General features: G+C 36.9%; 1 protein-coding gene across 11 annotated transcripts in view; it reads right to left on the reverse strand.

The window, feature by feature from the left end:
* The window catches only part of LOC108407231 (gasdermin-C-like), a 72,924-nt gene extending 49,777 nt beyond the window's left edge, over window positions 1-23,147 (reverse strand). For 10 of the 11 annotated variants that reach the window (XR_012128534.1, XR_012128532.1, XR_012128536.1 and 7 more), the window contains exons 1-4: window positions 22,795-23,141; window positions 11,030-11,286; window positions 10,168-10,354; window positions 8,421-8,586 (exon numbers count right to left, since the gene is read on the reverse strand). Coding sequence is in view for 1 of the 11 variants with exons in the window: in XM_073230131.1 (XP_073086232.1) it covers window positions 8,421-8,586; window positions 10,168-10,354; window positions 11,030-11,282 (606 nt within the window). In the remaining 10 variants the exon portion in view is untranslated. Of the gene's footprint in view, window positions 1-8,420; window positions 8,587-10,167; window positions 10,355-11,029; window positions 11,287-22,794 lie in introns of all 11 variants that reach the window. The other variant, XR_012128538.1, reaches the window with a different exon arrangement.
* Between the last annotated feature and the right edge of the window lie 931 nt (window positions 23,148-24,078).

Here is a 24,078-nt window from a genome sequence, read left to right on the forward strand (position 1 = left end):
AGTATAAGAACAAAGAAAAAACTAAAGTAACAAAACAGCAGCTGAATCACAGAACCCAAGAATGGACTAACAGTTACCAAAGGGAAAAGGACTGGGAAGGAGGGGTGGGGAGGGAGGGATAAGGGGGATAAAAAGAAAGGGGGCATTACGATTAGCATGTATAATGTGGGGGGAGGCATGGGGTGGGCTATGCAACACAGAGAAGACAAGTAGTGATTCTACACATCTTACTATGCAGATGGACAGTGACTCTAATGGAGGTTGTGGGGGGGACTTGGTGAAGGAGGGAATCCTAGTAAACATAATGTTCCTCATGTAATTGTAGATTAATGATACCAAAAAAAAAAAGTTGAAGAAACTGAAAACCAACAGCTCTCCTTAGATCTGTTAGAAAAGTGAAGTCACAGAGCAAAGCACCACCCCCAAAATCTGAGAGAAAGGCAACTATGGAGAATCATGATTTACCAAAGCAGAAATCTCCATGGGAACCAGTGCCAGGGCAGGAAAACCTGAGCAGTAAATCGACGAATTGCCAGAGGCTAATCATGGACAAATCTGAGATTTAAAATTCCAGGAGGACCAAGTCATAAGGGCGGCCTCATACTTTGGTGGGTTTTATCTCCAGAAGCTCTACCTAGTTGTCAAATTACATCAGAGAAAATTCCATTCATGGAAGTAACCATTTTGAAATACTACAGAGCATCTGTCCTCCTTAATAAACCCTACCTCTAAAGAAACTATTTAACCAGAGCCTAACCTATTGGGGTTTTGTAAGAGCCAAACCAAACTGGTGGGAGGGAAATGTCCAATTCCAGCCCCTTCTAACCTTCCACTTGGAATAAGAGAAATACCCAACTCTAGGTCCCTCTAGCCATCCTGTTATAATTGAGGTGGGGAGAGGTACTCAGAAGCACTTGTGAAGTTCACAACCCAGGGAAACAAGCTCACCAAAAGATCAAGTTCTGATTATGGGATTACAGGATACTTCCCCTGTACCTTACCACCACATCACTAAAGACCTACTTACCAGAGTTCCTTTCATCCAGTACACCATGTCCAAATTTCAACAAAAAATTGTAAGGCACACTCAAAGGCAAAAGATGACAGTTTGGAACAACAGAGCAAGCTTCAGAAAGAAAGAGTCAAGTATAACGTAAGTGTCACAATTATAAGGGAATTTTAAACAACTATGATTAATATGCTAAGGGTTCTGATGGAAAACATAAACTACATGTAAGAACATATGAGTAATATAAGCAGAGAGATGAAAATTGTAAGAAAGAATAAATAAGAAGTGCTAAAAAAAAGATCAAAAACAGAAATGAAGAATGCCTTTCACTGGCTCATTAGTAGATAGGGAACAACTGAAGTGTGTCTGAGTTTTAAGTGATGTCGATAGAAACTTCCAGATGCTAAAAGAAAAGAGAGAAAGAAGAGTTGGGGGAGGGAGTGAAGAAAAGAATATTTAAGAGCTGGAACAACTACAGAGGTTCTAACATACATGTAAAGGGAATATCAGAAGGGGAAGAAAGAGAGAAAGAAATAGAAGAAATATTTAAAGCAATAATGACTCAGAATTATCCGCAAATTGATGTCAGACACCAAACCATAGAACCTAGAAGCTCAGAGAACTCCAAGGAAGATAAATGCCAAAAAATCTCAGACCTAGGCATATCATATTCAAACTTCAGAAAATCAAAGATAAAGAAAAAATATTGAAAGAAGCCAGAGGATGAAAACTCCTTACCTATAGAGAGGCAAAGAATGACATCTTCTCAGGAAGAATGCAAACAAGAACAGAGGGGTGAAATATACAGTGTTTAGAGAAAAAAAATCAACCAAGATCGAATTCTGTATCCTCCAAAATTTTCCTTCAAAATTGAAAGAGAAATAAAGTCTATTTCAGAAGAACAGAAATTAAGGGAATTTGTTTCCTGTAGACCTGTTTTGCAAGAAATGTTAAACAAATTTTTTTCAGGGAATAGATAAATAATGTAGGTCAGAAACTCAAATCTACATAAGGAAAGGAAGTGCATTAGAGAAAAAGTAAGTGAACAGAAAAGGAAAACTTTTACTCTTCTTATCCTTAATTGATCTAACAGAAAATAGTTCGCTCAAAACAGTGCACCCAATGATGATAGCTTATGTGTAAGTGAAACGAATGACAGTGATAACACAAGGGATAGGAGAGAGGAATTGGTAATCTTTGTTATTATAAGATACTTGCATTACCCATAAAGCAATATAGTGTTATTTGAAAGTGAACATTGATTAATAGAAATATTTATTAAAAACTATAGGCCAATCACTAAAAATTTTAAAAAGAGGATAAATATATCACATATGTTAAGAAAGGAGAGAAAGTAGCATCATATGAAATACTCAATTAAAACCACAAAAGACATAAAAATAGTGGAAGACAAAAATACAAATCCAAAGGTAACAAATAGAACACGGTCTAAAATATGAAAGCTACTCAACCAACTATATCAATAATCACTTTAAATGTCAATGGTCTAAATACACCCTTTAAAAGACAGAGACTGTCAGAGTGAATAAAAAGAGCAAGACCCAACTATATATTGTCTGCAAGAAACCCACTTTAAATATAAAGACATGTAAATAGAGACATATGGATTAAAAGAAAAAGGGATGGAGAAAGATGTACCAGGCAGACACTGTGAAAGAAAAGCTGGAGTAGCTGTATTAATTCAGACAGAAGAGATTTCAGAGCAAGGAAAATTATCAAGGATAATAAGGAGCATTACATAATGAAAGGGGTCAATTCTCTAAGAAAACTTAACAGTTCTAAGTGTGGATGTGCCAACAACAGAGAATCAAAACACTTCAGGCAAAAACTGGTAAGTCTCCAAGAAGAAATAGATGAACCTCTATTACAGTTACAAACTTCAACACCCTCTATATGAAATTGACAGATGCAGCAAGCACAAAATCAGTAAGGACACAGTTGTGCTCAAAGAACCATCAATCAACTGGTATAATACATGTCATAAACTAAATTACCCCAAACAGCAGAATACACAAGTTCAAACGGAAGTCATTAAAACAGAGTACATTATGGGTGGTAAAACACATCTTAACAATTTTTTTAATTAAGGTATCATTGATATACAATCTTATAAAGGCTTCACATAAACAACATTGCAGTTTCAAAATTCACATATATTATCAAGTCCCTCCCACACACCCCATTGCAGTCACTGTAGATCAGCATAGTAAGATGCTATAGAGTCATTACTGGTCTTCTCCATGCTGTACTGCCTTCCCCATGACCTACCTATATTGTGAGGGCTAATTATAGTGCCCCTTAATCTACCCTTTTATCTCCCTCCCCACCTGCCCTCCCCAACCCCTTCCCTTTGGTAAACAGCAGTCCCTTCTCAGTGTCTGTAAGTCTGCTGCTACATTTCCTTCAGTTTTGCTATTTTGTTATGCTCCACAAATGAGTGAGATCATTTGGTACTTGTGTTTCTCTGCCTGGCTTATTTCACTGAGCATAATACCCTGTAGCTCCATCGATGTTGTTGCAAATGGTAGAGTTTGTTTTCTTCTTGTGCCTGAATAATATCCCATTGTGTATATGTGCCAACTCTTCTTGATCCATTCATCTACTGATGTACACTTAGGTTGCTTCCATATCTTGGCTATTGTAAATAGTACTGCAATAAACTTAGGGGTGCATATGTCTTTTTGAAATTGGGCTCCTGCATTCTTAAGCTAAATTCCTAGGAGTGGAATTCCTGGGTCAAATGGTATTTCTATTTTGAGTTTTTTGAGGAACCTCCATACTGCTTTCCACAATGACTGAATTAATGTACATTCCCACCAGCAGTGTAGGAGGGTTCCCCTTTCTCTGCATCCTCGCCAGCATTTGTTGTTTCTTGTCTTTTGGATGTTGGCCATCCTAACTGGTGTGAGGTGATATCTCATTGTGGTTTTAATTTGCATTTCCCTGATGATTAGTGATGTGGAGCATCTTTTCATGTACCTATTGGCCGTCTGAATTTCTTTGGAGAAGTGTCTGTTTAGATCCTCTGCCCATTTTTTAATAGGGCTATTTGCTTTTTTGGATGTTGAGGCATATGAGCTCTTTATACATTTTGGATGTTAACCCCTTATTGGATAAGTCATTTACAAATATATTTTCCCATATTGTAGAATGCCTATTTGTTCTGATGCTTTCCTTTGCTGTACAGAAGCTGTTTTATTTTGAAGTAGTCCCATTTGCTCACTTTTGCTTTTGTTTCCCCTTGCCTGAGGAGATGTGTTCGGGAAAAAGGTGCTCATGTTTATATTCAAGATATTTTTGCCTACGTATTCTTCCATGAGTTTTATGGTTTCATGACTTACCTTCAGATCTTTGATCCATTTTGAGTTTACTTTTGTGTATGGAGTCAGACGGTAATCTAGTTTCATTCTCTTACATGTAGCTGTCCACTTTTGTCAACACCATTTGTTGAAGACACTGTCATTTCCCCATTGCATATCCATGGCTCCTTTATCGCATATTAATTGGCCATATGTGTGTGTGTTTATATCTGGGCTCTCTATTCTGTTCCATTGATCTATGGGTCTGTTCTTGTGCCAGTACCTAATTGTTTTGATTACTGTGGCTTTGTAGTAGAGCTTGAATTTAGGGAGCATAATCCCCCCAGCTTTGTTCTTCTTTCTCACAATTTATTTGGCTATTTGGGGCCTTTTGTGGTTCCATATACATTTTAGAACTATTTGTTCTAGTTCCTTGAAGAATGCTGTTGCTATTTTGATAGAGACTGCATTGAATCTGTAGATGCTTTGACAGCATTAATTCTTTCTATCCATGAGCACAGGATGTATTTCCATTTACTGATGTCTTTAATTTCTCTCATGAGTGCCTTGTAGTTTTCAGGATATAAGTCTTTCACCTCCTTGGGTAAGTTTATTCCTGGGTATTTTATTCTTTTTGATGCAATTGTAAATGGAGTTGTTTTCCTGATTTCTCTTTCTGCTAGTTCATCGTTGGTATATAGGAATGCAATAGATTTCTCACACCTTAACAATTTTAAAAAATTAAGAGATCATATAATGTATGCCATAGACCACAGTGGAATTAAGAATTTAATAACAGAAAGGGAGCTGGACAATCCAAAATACTTAAGCAACACACTTCTAAATTACATATGAGTCAAAGAAGGATTATTAAGAGAAATTTTAAAATATTTTGAACTAAATGAAAATAAAAATACAACTTATCAAAATTTGTGGGATGCAGTTAAACTAATACCTAGAGGGAAATTTACAGCATTGAATGCATATATTAGAAAAGAAGAAATATCTAAAATTAATCATTTAAGCTTACACTTTAGGAAACTAGAAAAAAGAAGAGTAAATTAAGTTCAAAGTAAGCAGAAGAAGAGAAATAATAAAAACATAGAGAATAATTTGGTGAAATTATATAGTGGCTAATAGTTTCCTCACTATTTTGTTTCTCAACATTTTTTCACAAATTTTTCAAGGCACCACATCACTATTTAACATAGGCCAATCATTTTACTATATATTTCACTGTTTTCTAAATAATTTTATATTCTTATATGCATGCATTTCATTTGAAGAAAAATGTGAAATTTAAAATTAGGCTCCTCTGGAAATTATTTAGGTAGATTAGTCAATGTGAGGCTTTAATTTGATTTTACTCTAAAATACCCACATAATTTATCAATAAATAATCCTCTTTTCCACTATTTCGGGTTGCTTTCTTTATATTTTAGGTATAGATTGAGCTTTGCTAACAAGTTATTATCTTTATGATGTTTAATTAATTGCTTAATTAATTAAATAATAATATCAATTATCTTCAATTCATTTCTGCTTTTGTATTTATACCAGTCCTACAATATCTTTATCATTTAGCTTTATACTGACGTATTATCTGTTAGATGATCCTCCCCCGACGTCCCCCTGCCCTCCTGTGATTCTTCAAAACGTTTATATGTGTTCTCATCTGCTTTTTATTCCTGGTGAATTTAGATTAGATAAACAAGTCTCCACCAAACTAAATAAGGGAAAAGAAATTGGTTCATTAACTGAAAATTGTTTAAACCTGTGTTTTTTCCCTAATATATTGCCATCTTTACAACTCCAGTTTAACTTTGAGGAAAATGGTTTGCTTCTCTATTTATTCAGATCTTTTCTGACATTTTTTCCATGTAAATTCACTTATTTCCAGATGAAGTTATATCTAACATTTCATTTCCTTGTTCAAGGTTTCTAGGAAATATAAAATTAGGTAATAATGGTGCTAACACTCTTGTTATCTTCTTTATTCTATACAAATGCCCCCAGTGTTTTACATTAGTGAAAAATAGTGGTTAATTGTTTGAAAAAGTATATCATGTATCCATTGTCAATTTTAACTTACTGTTTACCAAATTTTCAAGTATCTTTAAATTTTTAAACTTGACAAAATAAAGGCTTCTTAAAATCTTTTCATCGTGAAATGAAATACACAATGAATTTCTTGAATACATAAATTCATTCTTAGTATTTAGAGGTACATATCACAGACTTTTAAGTTGCACACAAAATAAGGAGTGATAATTGAATTAATCAAATACATCTTCAGCATCCACTGAAATGAATACACTTTTTTGTTTAACTTAATGATGTGATATACTAATATATTTTCTAATATAGTATGTCTATATTTAAGGGAATAAGTCTTATTTCATTTGGGTAATTTTTTACATTAACATACTATTAATTTGAAGTCACTTGGATTTTATACAGACAGTTTGGGTCGTTATTTTATTCAAAGTTTGGCCCACTCTTTTATTTTTGGTTTGATCTTTTTCGGTTTTTAGTTTTTTAACTAAGCCGATGATAGAAGTTGTGAAGCAGACAGTCATGCACTGCGGTCTCTTTGCAAGGACCTGGATTCTTAGTATTCAGTGTTATTGACAAAGGCTTATCCATATACTAGAGACATGAAATGAATAGATGGTGGTTATTGTTTGGTTAAAATTGAGGTCTGCAACCAACATAATAAATAATAAACCTGTCTCTGCTTGGCAGTGAACCAGGGCAAACCACTGTCAAGACCAGGAATAATATCTAAGGAAAATTCCTAACCATTCCATCAAAGAGCCAAATATAATTGATCAAACTGTCCTGTACATAAGGTATGATTCAACATACAACAACAAAATACTTTTAAGTAACACAGGCATTGATTTCAGGGGCTGCTAGACTCACAGATATGACCAAACTAATAGTAACAACTATTCTTTATTGGGTAATTACTATATTGCAGGGGAACTACTTAGCCATTATACATTATCATAAACATTTATTAGGTGTTATTTTAACTTTGTGAATGAGAGACCCATATCTCAGAAACATGAAGAATGTCTTCAGGTAGCCTACTGTGTAACTGAATCCTCCAAAATTCAACCCTAGTCTGATTCACCAGCACCTGTCTTATCACCAAACGTCACCTGAGAGAGTTCAGGGCACACCAACGACCTGGGAAGCTCAGACGCACAGAAACACACACGGAGCCAAAAACATGCTGATGCAGCCATGAGCCAGGGTGATACACAAACTGTTTAACAGCATCACAAAGGTCAGTTTACCAATCCAAGCTTGTGGAAACCCCAAGGTGAACAGCAACATATACTCCCAAGTGGAGTAGTGTTTTATTCATATCAAACATTTTTGTCCACTGGACTTGTAATCAAATGACCTGGGTGTAGCTTGGACCTCCTTGGGTCTAATTCATCAACTTTGTGTTAGTGCACATCTTAGTTATTTTCTTTAGTTCCTAAAGCTAGTGAGCAAGGGCAGATTACAAATAAAATGCATTGTGCACACACACATATAAGTTTATACATCCCTCAAACATACTTGATGCTGAATAAATATTTGATAAACAAATTCACTTTAATTAATTCAAAATATTATAGCTGGTTATTCTAAGTAATATATAAATCATATAAATCATATTTGCACTTGAATATATTTAAATCTCACTCCATAATACATCTCTACTTGGGATATCACAGCATTTAGGGTACTTTAACTACCAATGTTTGGTGTTAGTGATCCCTTATTTTCTCCATCATTAAACTGGACATGCACATAGTACAGCAGCTGAACCCTTAGACCCTCTGAAACCCATCATTTACTGCAAAGCAAAATGTAATACCACATAATCAATCTATTTCCTGTTTTACTAATGCTGAATAATTGCATATATTAAAGTACTATAAATGAAGGTGTTAGAATATAGTCTCAGTTCATGGGTCAGAATTCCTTGACACATGAAAAGTGGGAACCAGATCCTAATTAGGACCAGATCCCCTAAGAAGTGAGGCTGGGATGGTTATGCTGGCTTTGTTCTTGGTGTCCCCGTCCCATACCTTGAAAATAGTATTCCAAGGGATTAACAATTTTCCCAATATATTCAAACTTCTGACATCCTGTAGCTTAGGACTGTTGACCAGTTGCACAATTTCTGTCACAACGTATAGGTTCTCTGCTGCTGTCTGGCTCTTCAGAGCTGACAGCATTGACTCCACCACTTTCCTGGGGATATAAGGGAGGAGAAGGGTCACGGTGAGCAAGAGATGCCTTCTTAGGTTATTCTGGGTTATGCTTCTCTTCAAGACCTGGAAGAGGTGCAAGGTTTTGGACTTTATCAGGTGAGCTGTCAGTGGGTAGGAAGATACTGGCTTATGAGGTCAAGTTACAGAGGGTAGCAGAACACCTTCTCTAGTGTGCACAGTGCAGGGACCCCTATTTTCTATGGGCGTGTGGACATGAGAGTGCGCATACCAGAGTGTTAAGGGCATCCGTACTTTTCAAAATTATGTTGGGCTTGTTATAGGCTAGTTTGTACATTTCCAGTACCAGGGCTTCTCACCAGAAGGGGATAGAAGTGAACACATGCAGACGTTCGAGAACAGTGCTTAGGAAGCCCTGTTGTCAAAGCTAGATATCCACACTGAACATGTAGGGTGGGTTGTGGTGCAATAAGGTGTGATGAAGCAGGGGGGATTCTGGATGCTTCTAGCACAGATGGGTCTTTATGGACCAACTGTCCTTAGTAGATAGGCCAGTAGGTATGACTTAAAGATACAGATTTAGGGGAGATGTGAGAGGTTCAAAGTACTAAAGACAGATTTCATCTCCATTTCAGTTCTGAGGCTCAACCCTGATTCTGCTCAAGGGGCCCTGGATAACAGCCACATGGAATGCTGAGATCCTTACTTGGCTTTTTGGTGGAGATCACTGAACAGCCAGCGCTGGGATTCCCCACTGCCCTTGGAGAAAAACTCAAGCCCCTTCCTGTGTCTCTAAGATGTAATGTCATGTGACATTTACTTACCTCCAAGCCTCATTTTATATCACCTTCCTCAAGACAGTCTAAGCTTCCACCTCACTGACTCCCTACTGATCCTGAAAACACCAAGTTCTCTCCTGCCCCAGGGCCTTTAAACCCCTCATGTTAGTTTTATTTTAATGAATATTACAAGACACCAAGAATACAAAAGTTGTGCAATGCCCTGAAAGTAACTTTTAGTCTCTAAGCAGTCTCTGATTTTAAACAGTTGCTTTCTTTAATAAGTCTTTGAATGGATAGAAATGCTATTGAAATTGACATCTATTTCTAAAGGTATAGTTATGAGGTATTTTGTTAAGCTCTTAGTGGATCACTGGACATTGTCTTTTCCCACATTCACAGAGTTCAATTAAATCCCAAGACACTGTCACATATACTTTAAATGGTTTCAGAGCCTTTGTCTCACCGAAATTAATACTTTGTTTATTTTTTTGTTGTTTATTTCCACTGCACTCACTGCATTTCCACTGTCCCCATTACATATAAACTACTTCAGAACAGGGATTTTTTTGTCTTGGGCATTAGTCTATCTTCAGCGCAAAAAATGAGTAAATTACTGGTTAAATAAATATTTATTAGAAAACTAATATCTACTAGTTGAATGAATGAATGAATGAGTGAATGAATGACTTGACCAGAAGAGCAGCATAATCTGGGATGTCATTCTAAGCCTCAGCAACAAAGCCGGCTGGCTAGATGCCTCTTTGCCCATGAAGAAAGTCCCCACGGCTGTTGACCTGTTTCTTCCTCTCACAGGGCCTTACCTCTTTTTAAGTTCTATCCAGGATAGAAATGGGGTGGTAACAATCTGATACTCGAGGTCGAACTCTTGGAACTCCGTAGCCTCCCCCGACAAACTCGCATCCACGCCGGCAGTCACACTGACGCCAGCCTTCTGCTTTTGCACCATAATATTTCTGAAGAAGTATGGTCCTTTCACTTCATGGTAGTCTTTGGGGAGAGAAAAGATAATCTTAGGTTTAGCCAAGAATTCACTCTGGAACAACTGGTGTGGAAACAGTATAACTGAGTCCTATTTTTGCCCCAACCCTCCCACTCATTTTAAACTCTCAGCCAAGAAGCCAACTAATCAATTAATGTAAGTATAAATTATTTCTAAGGCCAGATGTTCGGATCATCCCAGAGGTTGGATAACAGGTATAATGTTCTGAATTCTGAGAAATGGTGATGTCCCTTGTGGACTGGTCCAGAGGACCTACAACATCATCTTTCCACGTACAGCACCTCCTCTGCGGCAGACACAGCATTCATGTCAGGAGGCAGTACACTGAGCAGAAAATGTAGGGATTTGGAGCCCGACAGACCTGGGTTTGGATTCTAGTTCTCCCAGTTCCCAGGGATGTAATCTGGGACAAATTATTTTATAAGGCTCAATTTATTCTTATGTAAGTAGAGATAAAATTCCCAACTTAAGAGACTTCTGTATTACATGAACTAATGCATATTCATTAGTTTCAAATATTTAGATTAGATCCGGATAATTTTTAAGTTCTCAAATAGTCTTGTCCCTTGCCCCTTGCCTTTAGGTAAGGCGAGCCTGAGATCTACCCGTGTGGGTGTGCATTGAAGGGATTCCTGAATGCAGCACCACCTCTACTTGAGCACCTTTGTTTTTCTGTCCTTCCCTCTCTTGGTCCTGGCTGACACTACTGGAGACTGAAGAATTTGGTTCCAGGATGTCTGTGAGGGAGACTTGAACTGGTTCATCAGGTTTTTCCCGAAACAGTGAAGTACTCTTCTTCTTCTGTAATATAGCAAACTGAGAGATTTTTGTGGCATCTGAGAAGTTGACAATCTTCAGGTCTCTGTCAATCTCCTTGGCCAATTTCTTGCTAACTTTTTCAAATAAGGTGGACATGTTTCTAAGAGCAGATAGAAAATGAGTAGAAAGTTCAGTTAGGAGGGGGAAAAAAAGTGGGTAACTTCTCACCTACCCTGGACATTTGTCCTAAAGGAAAGGACATACACATGAGATTATCAAGTTTTAACTTAGAATTGTGACTATATTACAACATTCAGCTCTGGTATTCTAAACTCAGACTGGGCTTTGAGAAAGCTCTGTTTTGAAATTCATTGTTCCTTATGGCTGGAATAGGAAAGCTTGGTATCTTCCCACTCCAACCTAGAGATGCTCTAAAGGGCCAAGAAGAACTCAAGCCCATCATCAATGAAGGGCCAGAAGGAAGGTTGGGTTTATGTTAAGTGGACATGGATAGTAGTAGAGAGGATGGCAATGTTTGAAATTTTACAGGAAAGGCCACACTGAGCAGTGATACTTGAACAGTACATACATTAAAAGAAGGTAGGGAGATAATCAAAAAATTTTTAATAAAACAATCCAATTCAAAATAGCATTAAAAAATGACATGATATTGTACATAAAAAAACCCTAAAGAATTTACTCCAAAAACTAGATCTAATATCTAAATTCAGCAAAGATGCAGGATATAAAATTAATACGCAGAAATCTGTTGCATTCCTATACACTAACAATGAACTAGCAGAAAGAGGAATCAGGGAAACAATTCCATTCACAATTGCATCAAAAAGAATAAAATACCTAGGAATAAACCTAACCAAGGAAGTGAAATACTTATACTCTGAAAACTACAAGACACTCATGAGAGAAATTAAAGATGATACCAATAAATGGAAACACATCACATGTTCATGGATAGAATTAATATTCTCAAAATGGCCATCCTGCCTAAAGCAATCTACAGATTCAGTGCAATCCCTATCAAAATACCAACAGCATTCTTCAGTGAACTAGAGCAAATAGCTCTAAAATTCATATGGAACCACAAAAGACCCTGAATAGCCAAGTAATTCTGAGAAGGAAGAATAAAGCTGGGGGATTACGCTCCCTAAATTCAAGCTCTACAACAAAGCCACAGTAACCAAGATAATTTGGTACTGGCACCAGAACAGACCCATTGACCAATGGAACAGAACAGAGAACCCAGATATAAAGCCAGCATATATGGTCAATTAATATATGATAAAGGAGCTATGGTTATACAATGGGGAAGTGACAGCCTCTTCAACAACTGGTGTTGGCAAAACTGGACAGCTACATGCAAGAGAATGAAACTGGTTTATTGTCTAACCCCATATACAAAAGTAAACTCAAAATGGATCAAAGACCTGAATGTAAGTCATGAAACCATTAAACTCTTGGAAGAAAACATAGGCAAAAATCTGTTGAACATAAACATGAGCAACTTTTTCCTGAACGCATCTCTTCAGGCAAGGGAAACAAAATAAAAAATGAACAAATGGGACTACATGCTAAAGAACTTCTGTACAGCAAAGGATACCATCAGCAGAACAAAAAGGCATCCTACAGTATGGGAGAATATATTTGTAAATGACATAAACAACAAGGGGTTAACATCCAAAATATATAAAGAACTCACATGCCTCAACACCCAAAAAAACAAATAACCCTATTAAAAAATTGGCAGAGGATCTGAACAGACACTTCTCCAAAGAAGAAATTCAGATGGCCAGTAGGCATATGAAAAGATGCTCCACATCACTAATTATCAGGGAAATACAAATTAAAACCACAATGAGATATCACCTCACACCAGTTAGGATGGCTACCATCCAAAAGACTGGGAACAACAAGTGCTGGTGAGGATGCAGAGAAAGGAAAACCCTCCTACACTGCTGGTGGGAATGTAAACTACTTCAACCATTGTGGAAAGCAGTATGTAGGTCCCTCAAAAAACTCAAAATAGAAATACCATTTGACCCAGGAATTCCACTCCTAAGAATTTACCCTAAGAATGCAGCAGCCCAGTTTCAGAAAGTCATATGCACCCCTCTGTTTTTCGCAGCATTATTTACAACAGCCAAGAAATGGGAGCAACTTAAGTGTCTATCATTAGATGAATGGATAAAGAAGAGGTGGTACATACACACAATGGAATACTATTCAGCCATAAGAAGAAATCAAATCCTACCATTTGCAACAATATGGATGGAGCTAGAGGGAATTATGTGAAATATAATTTCATGTCCTTACACCATTTTAAAATAAGGTATTGACTGATTGGCTCAGTGAAATAAGCCAGGCAGAGAAAGACAAGTACCAGATTATTTCACTCATCTGTAGAGCATAAAAACAAAGCAAAAACTGAAGGAACAAAACAGCAGCAGACTCACAGAACCCAAGAATGGACCAACAGTTACCAAAGAGAAAGGGACTGGGGAAAGTGGGTTGGAAGGGAGGGAGAAGGGGAATAAGGGGCATTACGATTAGCACACATAACTTGGGGGAGGCACGGGGAAGGCAGTATAGCACAGAGAAGACAAGTAGTGACTGTATAGCATCTCACTATGCTGATGGACAGTGACTATAATGGGGTATATGGTGGGGACTTGATAATGGAGGGAATCTAGTAACTACAATGTTGCCCATGTGATTTTATATTAATGATACCAAAATAAATAAATAAATAGCATTAAAAATTTTTATTTAGGATTAAATTTAACCGAGGCAAAAGATCTATACACTGAAAACTGCAAAACATTGATGAAAATAAATGGAAAGATATCTCTTGTTCATGGTTTGGAAAGAATATTATCAAAATGCCTATACTATCCAAAGCAACCTATAGATTCAGTGTAATTTCTATCAACAGTCCATAACATTTTTCACAGAATTAAAAATAATAATCTTAAAATTCATATGGAACCCGAAATATTTGAGCAAGAACAAAGTTGGAGGCATTACACTTTCTGATTTCAAAATATATTACAAAGCTACAGTAATCAAAATACCATGGCACTGATATAAGAATGGTCATAGAGACTTATAAAACAGAATAGAGAGCCCAGAAATATATCCACACATTTATCACCAACTTATCTCCTGCAAGAGTACCAAGAACACAAAATGGGGAAAGGAGAGTCTCCATTAAATGGTGTTGGGAAAACTGTATCTCTACATGCAAAAAAATAAAATTGGATACTTATCTCACACCACATACAAAAATGAACTCACAATGGATTAAACATAAGACTTGAAACTATGAAACTACTAGAAGAAAACATAAGAGAAAAGCTTCTGGGCATTAATCTAGGCAATGATTTTTTTGGATATAACACCAAAAGCACAGGCAAATAAGCAAAAATAGTTGAACTGTTTTGCATCAAACTAAAATGCTTCTGCACAGCAAAGGAAACAATCAACAGAGTAAAAAGATAACAGATGAATGGGAGGAATTATTTGCAAACCAGCTATCTGATAAAAGGTTAACATCCAAAATACATAAGGAGTTCAACTCAGTGGCAATCAATCAATACCTTATTTTAAGATGGGGTAAGGACATAAAGAGACAATTTCCTGAGGAAGAAATACAAATGGTCAACAGGTATATGAAAATATATTCAACATCTCTAATCATCAAGAAAATGTAAATCAAAACCAGGAGATACCACTTCACAACTATTAGGATGGCTATTCTCATAAAACAAAAAATAACAAGTGTTGGCAAGGATGTGGAAAAACAGGACTTTGCATACTGTTGGTGTGTATATAAATAGGTACAGTTATTATGGAAAACAGTATGAAATTTCCTCAAATAGGATCCAGCAATTCCAATCTGGGTATATTTCCAAAGGAAATGAAGCAAGTATCTTGAAGAGATATCTGCATCAAAAAGATATATGCAGTCCTATATTTATTGCTGCACTATTTGCAATAGCCAAGATATGAAGCAACCTAAGGGTCCATCAATAGATGAATACATAAAGAAGACGTGGCACATATACACAATAGAATGTTATTTAGCCATAAAAAGAAAAGAAATCCTCTCATTTGCAACAACATGGGTGGATCTAGAGGTTATTATGCTCAGTGAAATAAGCCAGGCAAAGACAAATGCCATATGATTTTACTAATTTGTGGAATATAAATACAAAGCAAAACAGAAGGAATAAAATAGCAGTAGACTCACAGACACTGAGAAAGGACTAATGGTTACCAAGGGGGAGGGGCTGAGGCAGGCTGGAGGAGAAGGGGAATAAAGGGGCACAATAATTCACAATCATAATACAAGCTGGTCGTGGAAACATTAGCACAGCATGGAGAATATAGTCAATGATTCTGTAAGATCTTTCTACATTGATAAATAGTAGCCACACTAGAGCGGGGGTGAAGATTTAATAATATGAGTAACTGTTGAACTGCTGTGCCATATATTTGAAACTGACGTAAGATTGTATATCAATGATACTTCAATAACAAAGAAAAAAACAGAGATATCTGCACTCCCATGTTCATGTGGCATTGAAATAGCCAATATGTGGAAAGAACCTAAGTGTCTTCAGACAGATAAATGAATAAAGAAAATGTGTATGTAGGGTATACACATATATGCATATACACACACACACATATATAGTTAATAATACCGTATTGTATACTTGAAATTTGCTAATAGAGTGGATCTGGAGTATTCTCAACACACACAAAAAAGGTAACTATGTACAGTGATGGATATATTAATTAGCTTGATTGTAGCAATCTTTTCACAATGTATGCATATATCAAAACGTCACACTGTAAAGCTTGAGTATATACAATTTTTATTTCTCAATTATAGCTCAATAAAGCTTGGAACAAATTTAATTTGAACATATTTTTTAGAAAAACCTATTTCAATTTTAGTAAACCCAGGCTTTACAGCAGTCTCAGCAAAAGAGACAAAGAGTACTTAACAGGACAGGTAAGATTTCTGGAAAAATGTATTTACAGTAACTCATTCATTCATTCATTCATTAAGTCATTCATTCAGCACCATTTAATGAGTACCTATTAGGTGTTAGGCCTTATGCTAAGAATTGACAATATCATGTGTGGTGTATATTGTAGAATTCCCAGAATCTCCCTCCTGGCCTTAGTCTATTTACATATTAATAGGTGTTTACCACTGCAGAGCCTCCTGTCATCTGGGGCAAGAGGTCGAGAGAAAACAGCCATTCTCTCCTCCCCTCCCTTCCTGGTACATAATCGGTCTGGTGTCTGCCAGTCACCAAGGACCCGCTCACGGAGTTCCTTCCAGAAGGGGTGGGTGGGAAGCAGAGAGTGTGCCAAGGCTGCAGAGTGGGAGCTGCTGCCAGAGGGGACAGACAGTGCCCAGACTGGCCAGCAAATTCAAGCAAACTGTGACCAAGAAAAATGGTTTCTCCTAACTAATCCTTTCCCTTATTTTGGCTTCACTAGTTTCAAAGGGAACTTGCCCCGGGCCAGGTACATCCTTCCTCCTGCAGCTCCACCATGGTAAACAAAAATAGGAATGGTCCCTGACTTCTCAAGGATTACAGCCTAACGAGAAAGAAAAATATTTACCAAATGATCTCACTAATAAGTACATGAATACATATGAATCATGATTAGTGCCACAGAGGGGAGGCACCTGATACTCTCAGAACCTATGGCAGATACTTCATTGTTGTTGTTTTTTGCCAGGGCCATTAGGAGGCCAGGGAAGTCTTTCTTAAGGAAGTGATTATTCAGCTGAGAAGTTAGATGAGTAGAAGTTGATTAAAATAAAGGAAGGAAAGAGGATCCCCAACAGAAGGAACAGCATTTAGAAGGAACAGAAGGAAGGCCTTGCGATGGGAGACAGTTCGGTCCATTCCAGAAGCTGGCACAGGGGCTGGAGTGGAAAGAGTGGTGGAGAGAGTGGGGCATGAAGCTCAGAAAGAGGGTAGCAGTCAGGCTGAGCTGCTCTTTAGAGGTTCTTTGGGGTCTTTGGTCTTTATTCTAAGAGCAAAATGAAGTCAACAAATACAGAATTGTAACAGGGGAGTGATTCACATAAAACTGGGCCCCTCTTTGGAGTAAAACAGACTAAATGCAGGCCCCACAGGAACCACAGATGAAGTCCTGTGTTAGATGATCTCACAATCCAAAAAGACAAAACACATGTGGAAGCAAACCACACTCAGTAGGGTTCATGAGACACAAAATACGTCAGGATTAGATCTACAGAAGGTCATAAAACTGAGTAATCTGGTAGAGACTGCTGGGGAAGTATGGATAAAACACTGAAAACATAAATAGGGAAACAAAAACATGAGAAAAGAACGACGTACCATAAAAAGTGACCAGGCAGATTGGAAAAATACCCCAAAAGAACTTTGAAGATGAAAAATTGAGTCATAGTTCAGTGAATGAGATAAATAGTTGATTAGACCCAGTTTAACTGAGAATTAGTGAACTAAAAGGTGGATTTGGAGAATGTAACCATAATTCAGTGGAGGAATGTAAAGAGGAAATACAGAGATATTAAGACATATGGAGGATATAAAGTACAACATATATGTGTGTGTGTGTGTGTGTGTGTGTGTGTGTGTACAAATACAGAACTGTAACAGAGGAGTGATTCACAAAAAACTGGGCCCCTCTTTGGAGTAAAACAGACTAAATGCACACATATGTACATATGTACATGAAGTCAGAGGAAAGGAAATCAGAACTTAAAAATTAAAGTATCTTTGTGGTTTTCTGCAGCAAGAAATTTGAGATACTAATTTTAGATTTTGTCAAAGTATGCACGTTAAAAGTTTAAGGATAACCACTAAATGAATAGAAATCGAATGTTTAAGAAAACATGACTAATCTAATAAAAAGACAGAAGAAGAAGGGAAAAAAGTCACAGAGAAAACAAAACTCAAACTAAATGATAAAAATAAATCAAAATATATGGTAAATATAAATGGATTAACTCTAGCCCATTTAAGAGTCAGAGATTATCAGATTCGATTTTTTTAAATCTAGAAATACTCGTTTTATCAAAAAACACATTTATAATATTAAGATTAGAAAGTTAAAATTAAAAGAATGGAAAAAACAAATCAGGCAAAACCAAAATAAAGTCAGCTTTTCACATTCATATCAGACAAGGTAGATTTCTGTTAAAAAAAATTAGGGTAAAACAGGATCACTTCGTAAAAAATACAACATATAATAATTAGAACACAGGTAAACCTAACAAAGTTGCCTCAAAACTTACAAATATTGTTAAGAGAAAGAGGTCAGTTATTGGTGGATGGAGCATTAAAAAATGTCATAAGATACAGAATATATGAGCAATGAAATTACCACTTAATTTAATGATTTAATGAGCACATATAAAACTACCTGTTCTGCAGAAAGGGACTATTCATTTTTTTCACACACAGAGAGTATTTGTAAAACATACTATGGATTATGTCATAAAGTAAGAAGAATCATACAACTCAAATCACATTTTTTAATCATCATGTCATAAAATTTTAAATTAATAAAAATATGATTTAAACCCCAAGGTGTGTGGGATCTATAGACAGAAATCCTCACATCTAAAAACCTCACAGGTCAAAGAAGAAATGCAATAGGAATATTGCAAATAAAAATAGTAGAATGCATTTGTAGCTTTAAATGTTCTTATCAGAATAAAAGAATGGCTAAAGATGAAAAAAAAAGGCATTCAAACCAAGAAGTTAGAAAAAAGGAACTACAAAGCAGTTCAAAAAGTAGAATGAATGAAACAACAAAAATATAAATGTAAATTAATGAAACAGAAAAGAAAAATATGCCAGTGAAGATCAACAAACCCCGAAGTCGGTCATAGGAAATGACAAATGAAATAGACAAACTTTTAACAAGACTGATCAGGATCAAATGTACAAAGGAACAGATTAGGAACTAGAATGGGAACATAATTATAACAAAACAATGAAAATATGAACTTTTGCCAATAAATATGAACTTTTAGATGGACTGGACAACATCCTAGAAAAATGTAGTTTATATAAACTGACTTAAAAATAAATTTTGATCTAAAAAGACCTATACCTTTTAAGGATATTAATTCAATAGTTACAAAATAGACACCAAAATAATCTTAAATTAGGCCCAGGCAGTTTTGCAGGTGTAGTCCATCAAATACCCAAGGATTAGTTACTGGAAAAAGAAGAAATGTTCCTCAACTAATTTTATGAGGTTTTTTGCAATCTTGTGACTGACACCAGACAAGGAGAGTATAAAAGTACAACAGGAAAATTTAATTTATGAACCTAGATCTTAAAAATCCTAAATATCAAGGGAATGAGATTACAAACCACAGTCTGGGAGAAAATATTTACAAAAGATATCTGATGAAGGACTGTTATACAAAATCTGCAACAAACTTAAAACTCAACAAAGGAAAATGAACTACCCAACTAAAAAAGTGGGTAAAAAATATGAATAAATACCTTTGCAAAGAAGATACACAGATGGTAAACATGGAAAGGTGCTCTACATCATATCTCATTGGGAAAATGAAAATTAAAATGAGATACCACTATGCACTTATTAGAATGGCCAAAATCCAGAACACTGACAACACTAAATGCTCACAAGAATGTGGAGCAACAGGAATTCTCATTTATTGTAGATGGAGATGCAAAATGGCATAGCCACTGTGAAGAGAGTTTGGTAGTTTCTTACAAAGCTAAATACACTCCTACTACATGATCCAGCAAGCATACTCCTTGGTATTTACCCAAAGGAATTGAAAACTTATGTCTTCACAAAAACCTGCACACGGATTTTATAGAGATTTTGTTCATAATTCCCAAACCTTGGAAGCAACCAAGATGTCCTTCAGGAAGTATGCAATGGATAAACAAATCATGGTCCATCCAGACAATGGAACACTATTCAGTACTGAAAAGAAATGAGCTATCGAGCCATGAAAAGACATGGAAGAAAGTTAAATGCACATTCCTAAGTGAAAGATGCCACTCTGAGAGGCTACATACTGTGTGATCCCAACTATATGACCTTCTTGAAAAGACAAAACCATGGAGACAATAAAAGGATTAATGTTTACTGGAGTTTAAGGGAAGAGAAAGATAAATACACAGGTCACAGAAGGTTTTTAGGGCAGTAAAGCTATTCTGTAAGATACTGTAATGATAGGTACATGTCACTATGCACTGGTCCAAACCCTGGGATGTACACGACCAAGGGTGAGCCCTAATGTGAGCTGTGGACTCAGGGTGGCAGTGATGTGGCAGTGCAGGCTCATCGGCCGTAACCTAGGTACCCCTCCAAGGGGATGTTGTTAGTTGGGAAGGCTGTGCATGTGTCAGGGCCGGGAATATATGGAAAATCTCTATGCTTTCTGCTCAATTTTGCTGCGAACTCAAAATTACTCTAAAGACAAAGTCTATTTAAAAATGACAGGTTGGCAAAGGTATTGAAATTAACATTCCAGTTTTCAGAGTATACTTGTCTCTCTGCTTAAAATAGGGAGATCAATGCTGTCTGGCTCTCAAGCAGTAGAGATAACACATGATGGATAAATTAAAGAGATTTCTTTTATAGTTCTCCTTTCTAACAAACCTGGGGATAGCTACCTAAGAAGCTCATGATTTTCCAATGTTTTTCTAATTTCTGGAATAATAAAGCCTTCTTCAGAATCTCATGGGAAAAAACATCCTAAATAAAATACGGTTGACCCCCTGTGCAGTCAAAAATCCATGTATAACTTGACTTTTGACTCCCTCGGGACCTAACTACTGAATGCCTACTGTTGGTTTTATGGTAGTAAGTGATAAAAGAGACTAGTTATCTACATGTATTTCATACATTCATGACATGTATAACTTTTTCTTGTTTCTTTATTTCTAGGCTACATGGTTCATCTGCAAGTGTTTTCATATTGTTGCAAATCTCTATTTCTCCAGTGTATTTATTCAAATAAATCTACAGAAAAGTAGACTCACACAGTTCAAACCCATGTTGTTCAAGGGTCAACTGCAATGGCAAACACAGTCCATAAAGGTCTTTCAAAAATCTTTGTCAGGTTGTGTCTATTCCAGTAAAACAAGAATCATTTACCTCTAAAATATCTAATATTATAACTCACACATTCATATATTAATGGGAAAACTGTATGAACATTGGAGAAAATATAAGAAAAACATTTCAGCACTCATTTATGATTTTTAAAATTTAGCAAATTAGGAATTTAGGAACTTTTTTTCCCTAATTGAACACTGGCATCCATCAAAAGCTTACAGCAAACATCAAATTAATGATGCAACACTAGCAATCTTCCTTTGAAGACAGAAATAATACAATGATGCTCATTCCCACCACTGCCATACTGCAGTTTTCTGGAGGTTTTACACATCACAGTGATAGGCGAATATATGAGAAGCACAAGATTTGGAAGGAACAGCAAAACTGTTATTATTTACAGATGAGGTGTTATATACAAGACAAGGGAACTGTCTACAAGACAACAAATTATTGGGATCATTATAATTCAATAAGGTCTCTACATATAAGATCAATCAAAAATCGAGTGTGTTCTTGAGTATCAGCAATGAAGAGAGAATGAATGAAAGGAGCAGAATAAATAGACTTGCAATATAGAAAAGTCCTCTCAGTCCGAAAGGGAGCAACAGTGAATGAACGCAGCTTAGTTATGAGGCTATTAATAGAATGTTTCAGATGAAGGTGACAGCAGTTCACACCGCATGATGAGCAAGGAGATGCTATAAATCAAAAGGAGTTGGTGATGGTTTCTATGGGAAAGAGGGAAGGGGGAAGAAAGACTTCTGGGTTCTGACTTGGGTAGCTGGATGGATGGTAGCACCATTTCTTGACTAAGTGAATAAGGAACACTGAAAGAAAATCTATTTGAAGAGAACGAAAATGAATTCATATTTTAGCCTGCTGATTTTGAGATCCAACAGGAAATTAAAACAGATGGTTATCCAGATAGGTGCTGAGAGTAGAACACTGCGCTGCCTTAGAGATAAAAAATGCAGGTCCTGTATGCATACAGGTAGAAATTGAAACCTGAGTGTAGATAGAATCATGAACTTGAATATTTAATAGCTAGGCAGGGGAAGGGTTTAGCGCATTTTGCAGAACAACTGAAGAATCTTTCAAAATGGTTCTCTCCTGGGAAAATTGAAATAAGATTTTCCAGTTACATAAAATTTAGTTCCAATGGTTCATGTAAAAATCCCCTCATGTTACCATTTCAATTCTGCCTGGCAAGGGTCATGGAAGCAATCGGGAGACAACAGAAAATAACAGGAAGAAAAGAAGATTCTCTTACGACTGGACGTGGATAAAGACGCAGCAAAGATACATCCCCTAGCCTTACATACTTGGACATTCTCAGAAATTCTCCTTTATAAAGGAGGGCCAGAGGAAGAAGTGCCACCTTCTTTTTGGGCACAATTAAGCAACAAAAATAAAACAAAACTGTGAACACAAACCCACAACCCCATCCTGAACCTATCTGTCTCTGACCATAGTATCTTCTCTTCTTATTCATCCCCTGACCCCAGTTAGAATTTACCGGATTCTATACTGTTTTGTCTTGTAGAGAAAGACTCCCGTTGGGTAGAGTTCCTTCCGATCTTCAGACCTCCCGTTGTCAGGCAGAGTTTGTCACAAACTCCAGAGACAGATAAATGTGATTCTGTTCATTGTATTTTCATTCCACCCATGGGTCCCTGACTCAATTTCCAAAGCAGTATCCTGGAAAAATAAGCATGTGATGGGCCCTTTTCTCTTCCAGGAGGCCGGATCTGAAGCTGACTTCTGGATCACAGGATCTTAGCTCTCAAGACCTTCCCAGCCAGAAGAAAAGGAATAAATAGCCTTTGATTTTATAGCTGTCAGGCTATCCGGGCACAACGTATAAGGTTCTTCAGAAGTCATGCCCATTTCTCATCATTTCTCAACAGAACTGGCTAAACAGGTTTTGATTTGTGATTCATAGTCACAGCTGGAACACCTTTCAGCTTCTATTCTATCTTAAATGTGCTGTAGGTAAAATATAACCATGAGTCAACAAGACAGATAGAAAAACACTTTAGGAACAGGGCCAAGTAGAAGGGCAGGGCCCCAGGAAGAGCCTGGAACTGCCTAGGTGTGGGGCTCATGCAACACCACCCCTGTATCAAGTATTACGTAATCCGAACTTGGGACAACCTTCACTTTAAAGATAAATAAAACGAAGAAATGTAAAATGCTAAATTTTATGTAAAAAATGTACATTGCAAAATGAATGACAATAACTTGCCCGAAACCTGTGTACGCCATTTCCGATTCCTCCCTGTGGACTACGTGAAGTGCCCGTAGGAGCAGAGATTGTATGACAGGAAGGCCAGCCTGTACATTTTCTCTATTACCCCACTCCTGACACTCATTATGGCATTTCTTTACTTAATAGTGTTTCACAACATTTTTATTTACCTTTGTTCTTTCACACACAATACCCACAGGGCCAGCTTGTCCGGCCCCTGCCTATCTCCTTGGACCCTCTTAGTTCCCTAAGAATGGCCACATGGACCTCCATTCTGCACCTAGCAGGCCTGACTTACTCCCGTCTGAGGCCTCATGTGCTGCCTCTCCCCCGTCCCATCAGGTGTCTCCCCACCACGACAGACACACAGATGTCCCCTCGGAGGAAGGCCTCCCTACTAACTCTATCATATCCCATTTTATCCTGCTCGCAACTCTTATGGGTCCTTAAAACTGCCTTATTTTTCCATTTTTTCACATGTGCTTTGTCTGTGTCCCCACACTGCAGTAAGTCTCTGAAACTGGGGACTCTGTCTTACTAACCTGTCTATCC

The sequence above is a fragment of the Manis javanica genome, chromosome 2 (genome assembly GCF_040802235.1).
Source record: "Manis javanica isolate MJ-LG chromosome 2, MJ_LKY, whole genome shotgun sequence".
Classification (NCBI taxonomy): Eukaryota; Metazoa; Chordata; class Mammalia; order Pholidota; family Manidae; genus Manis; species Manis javanica.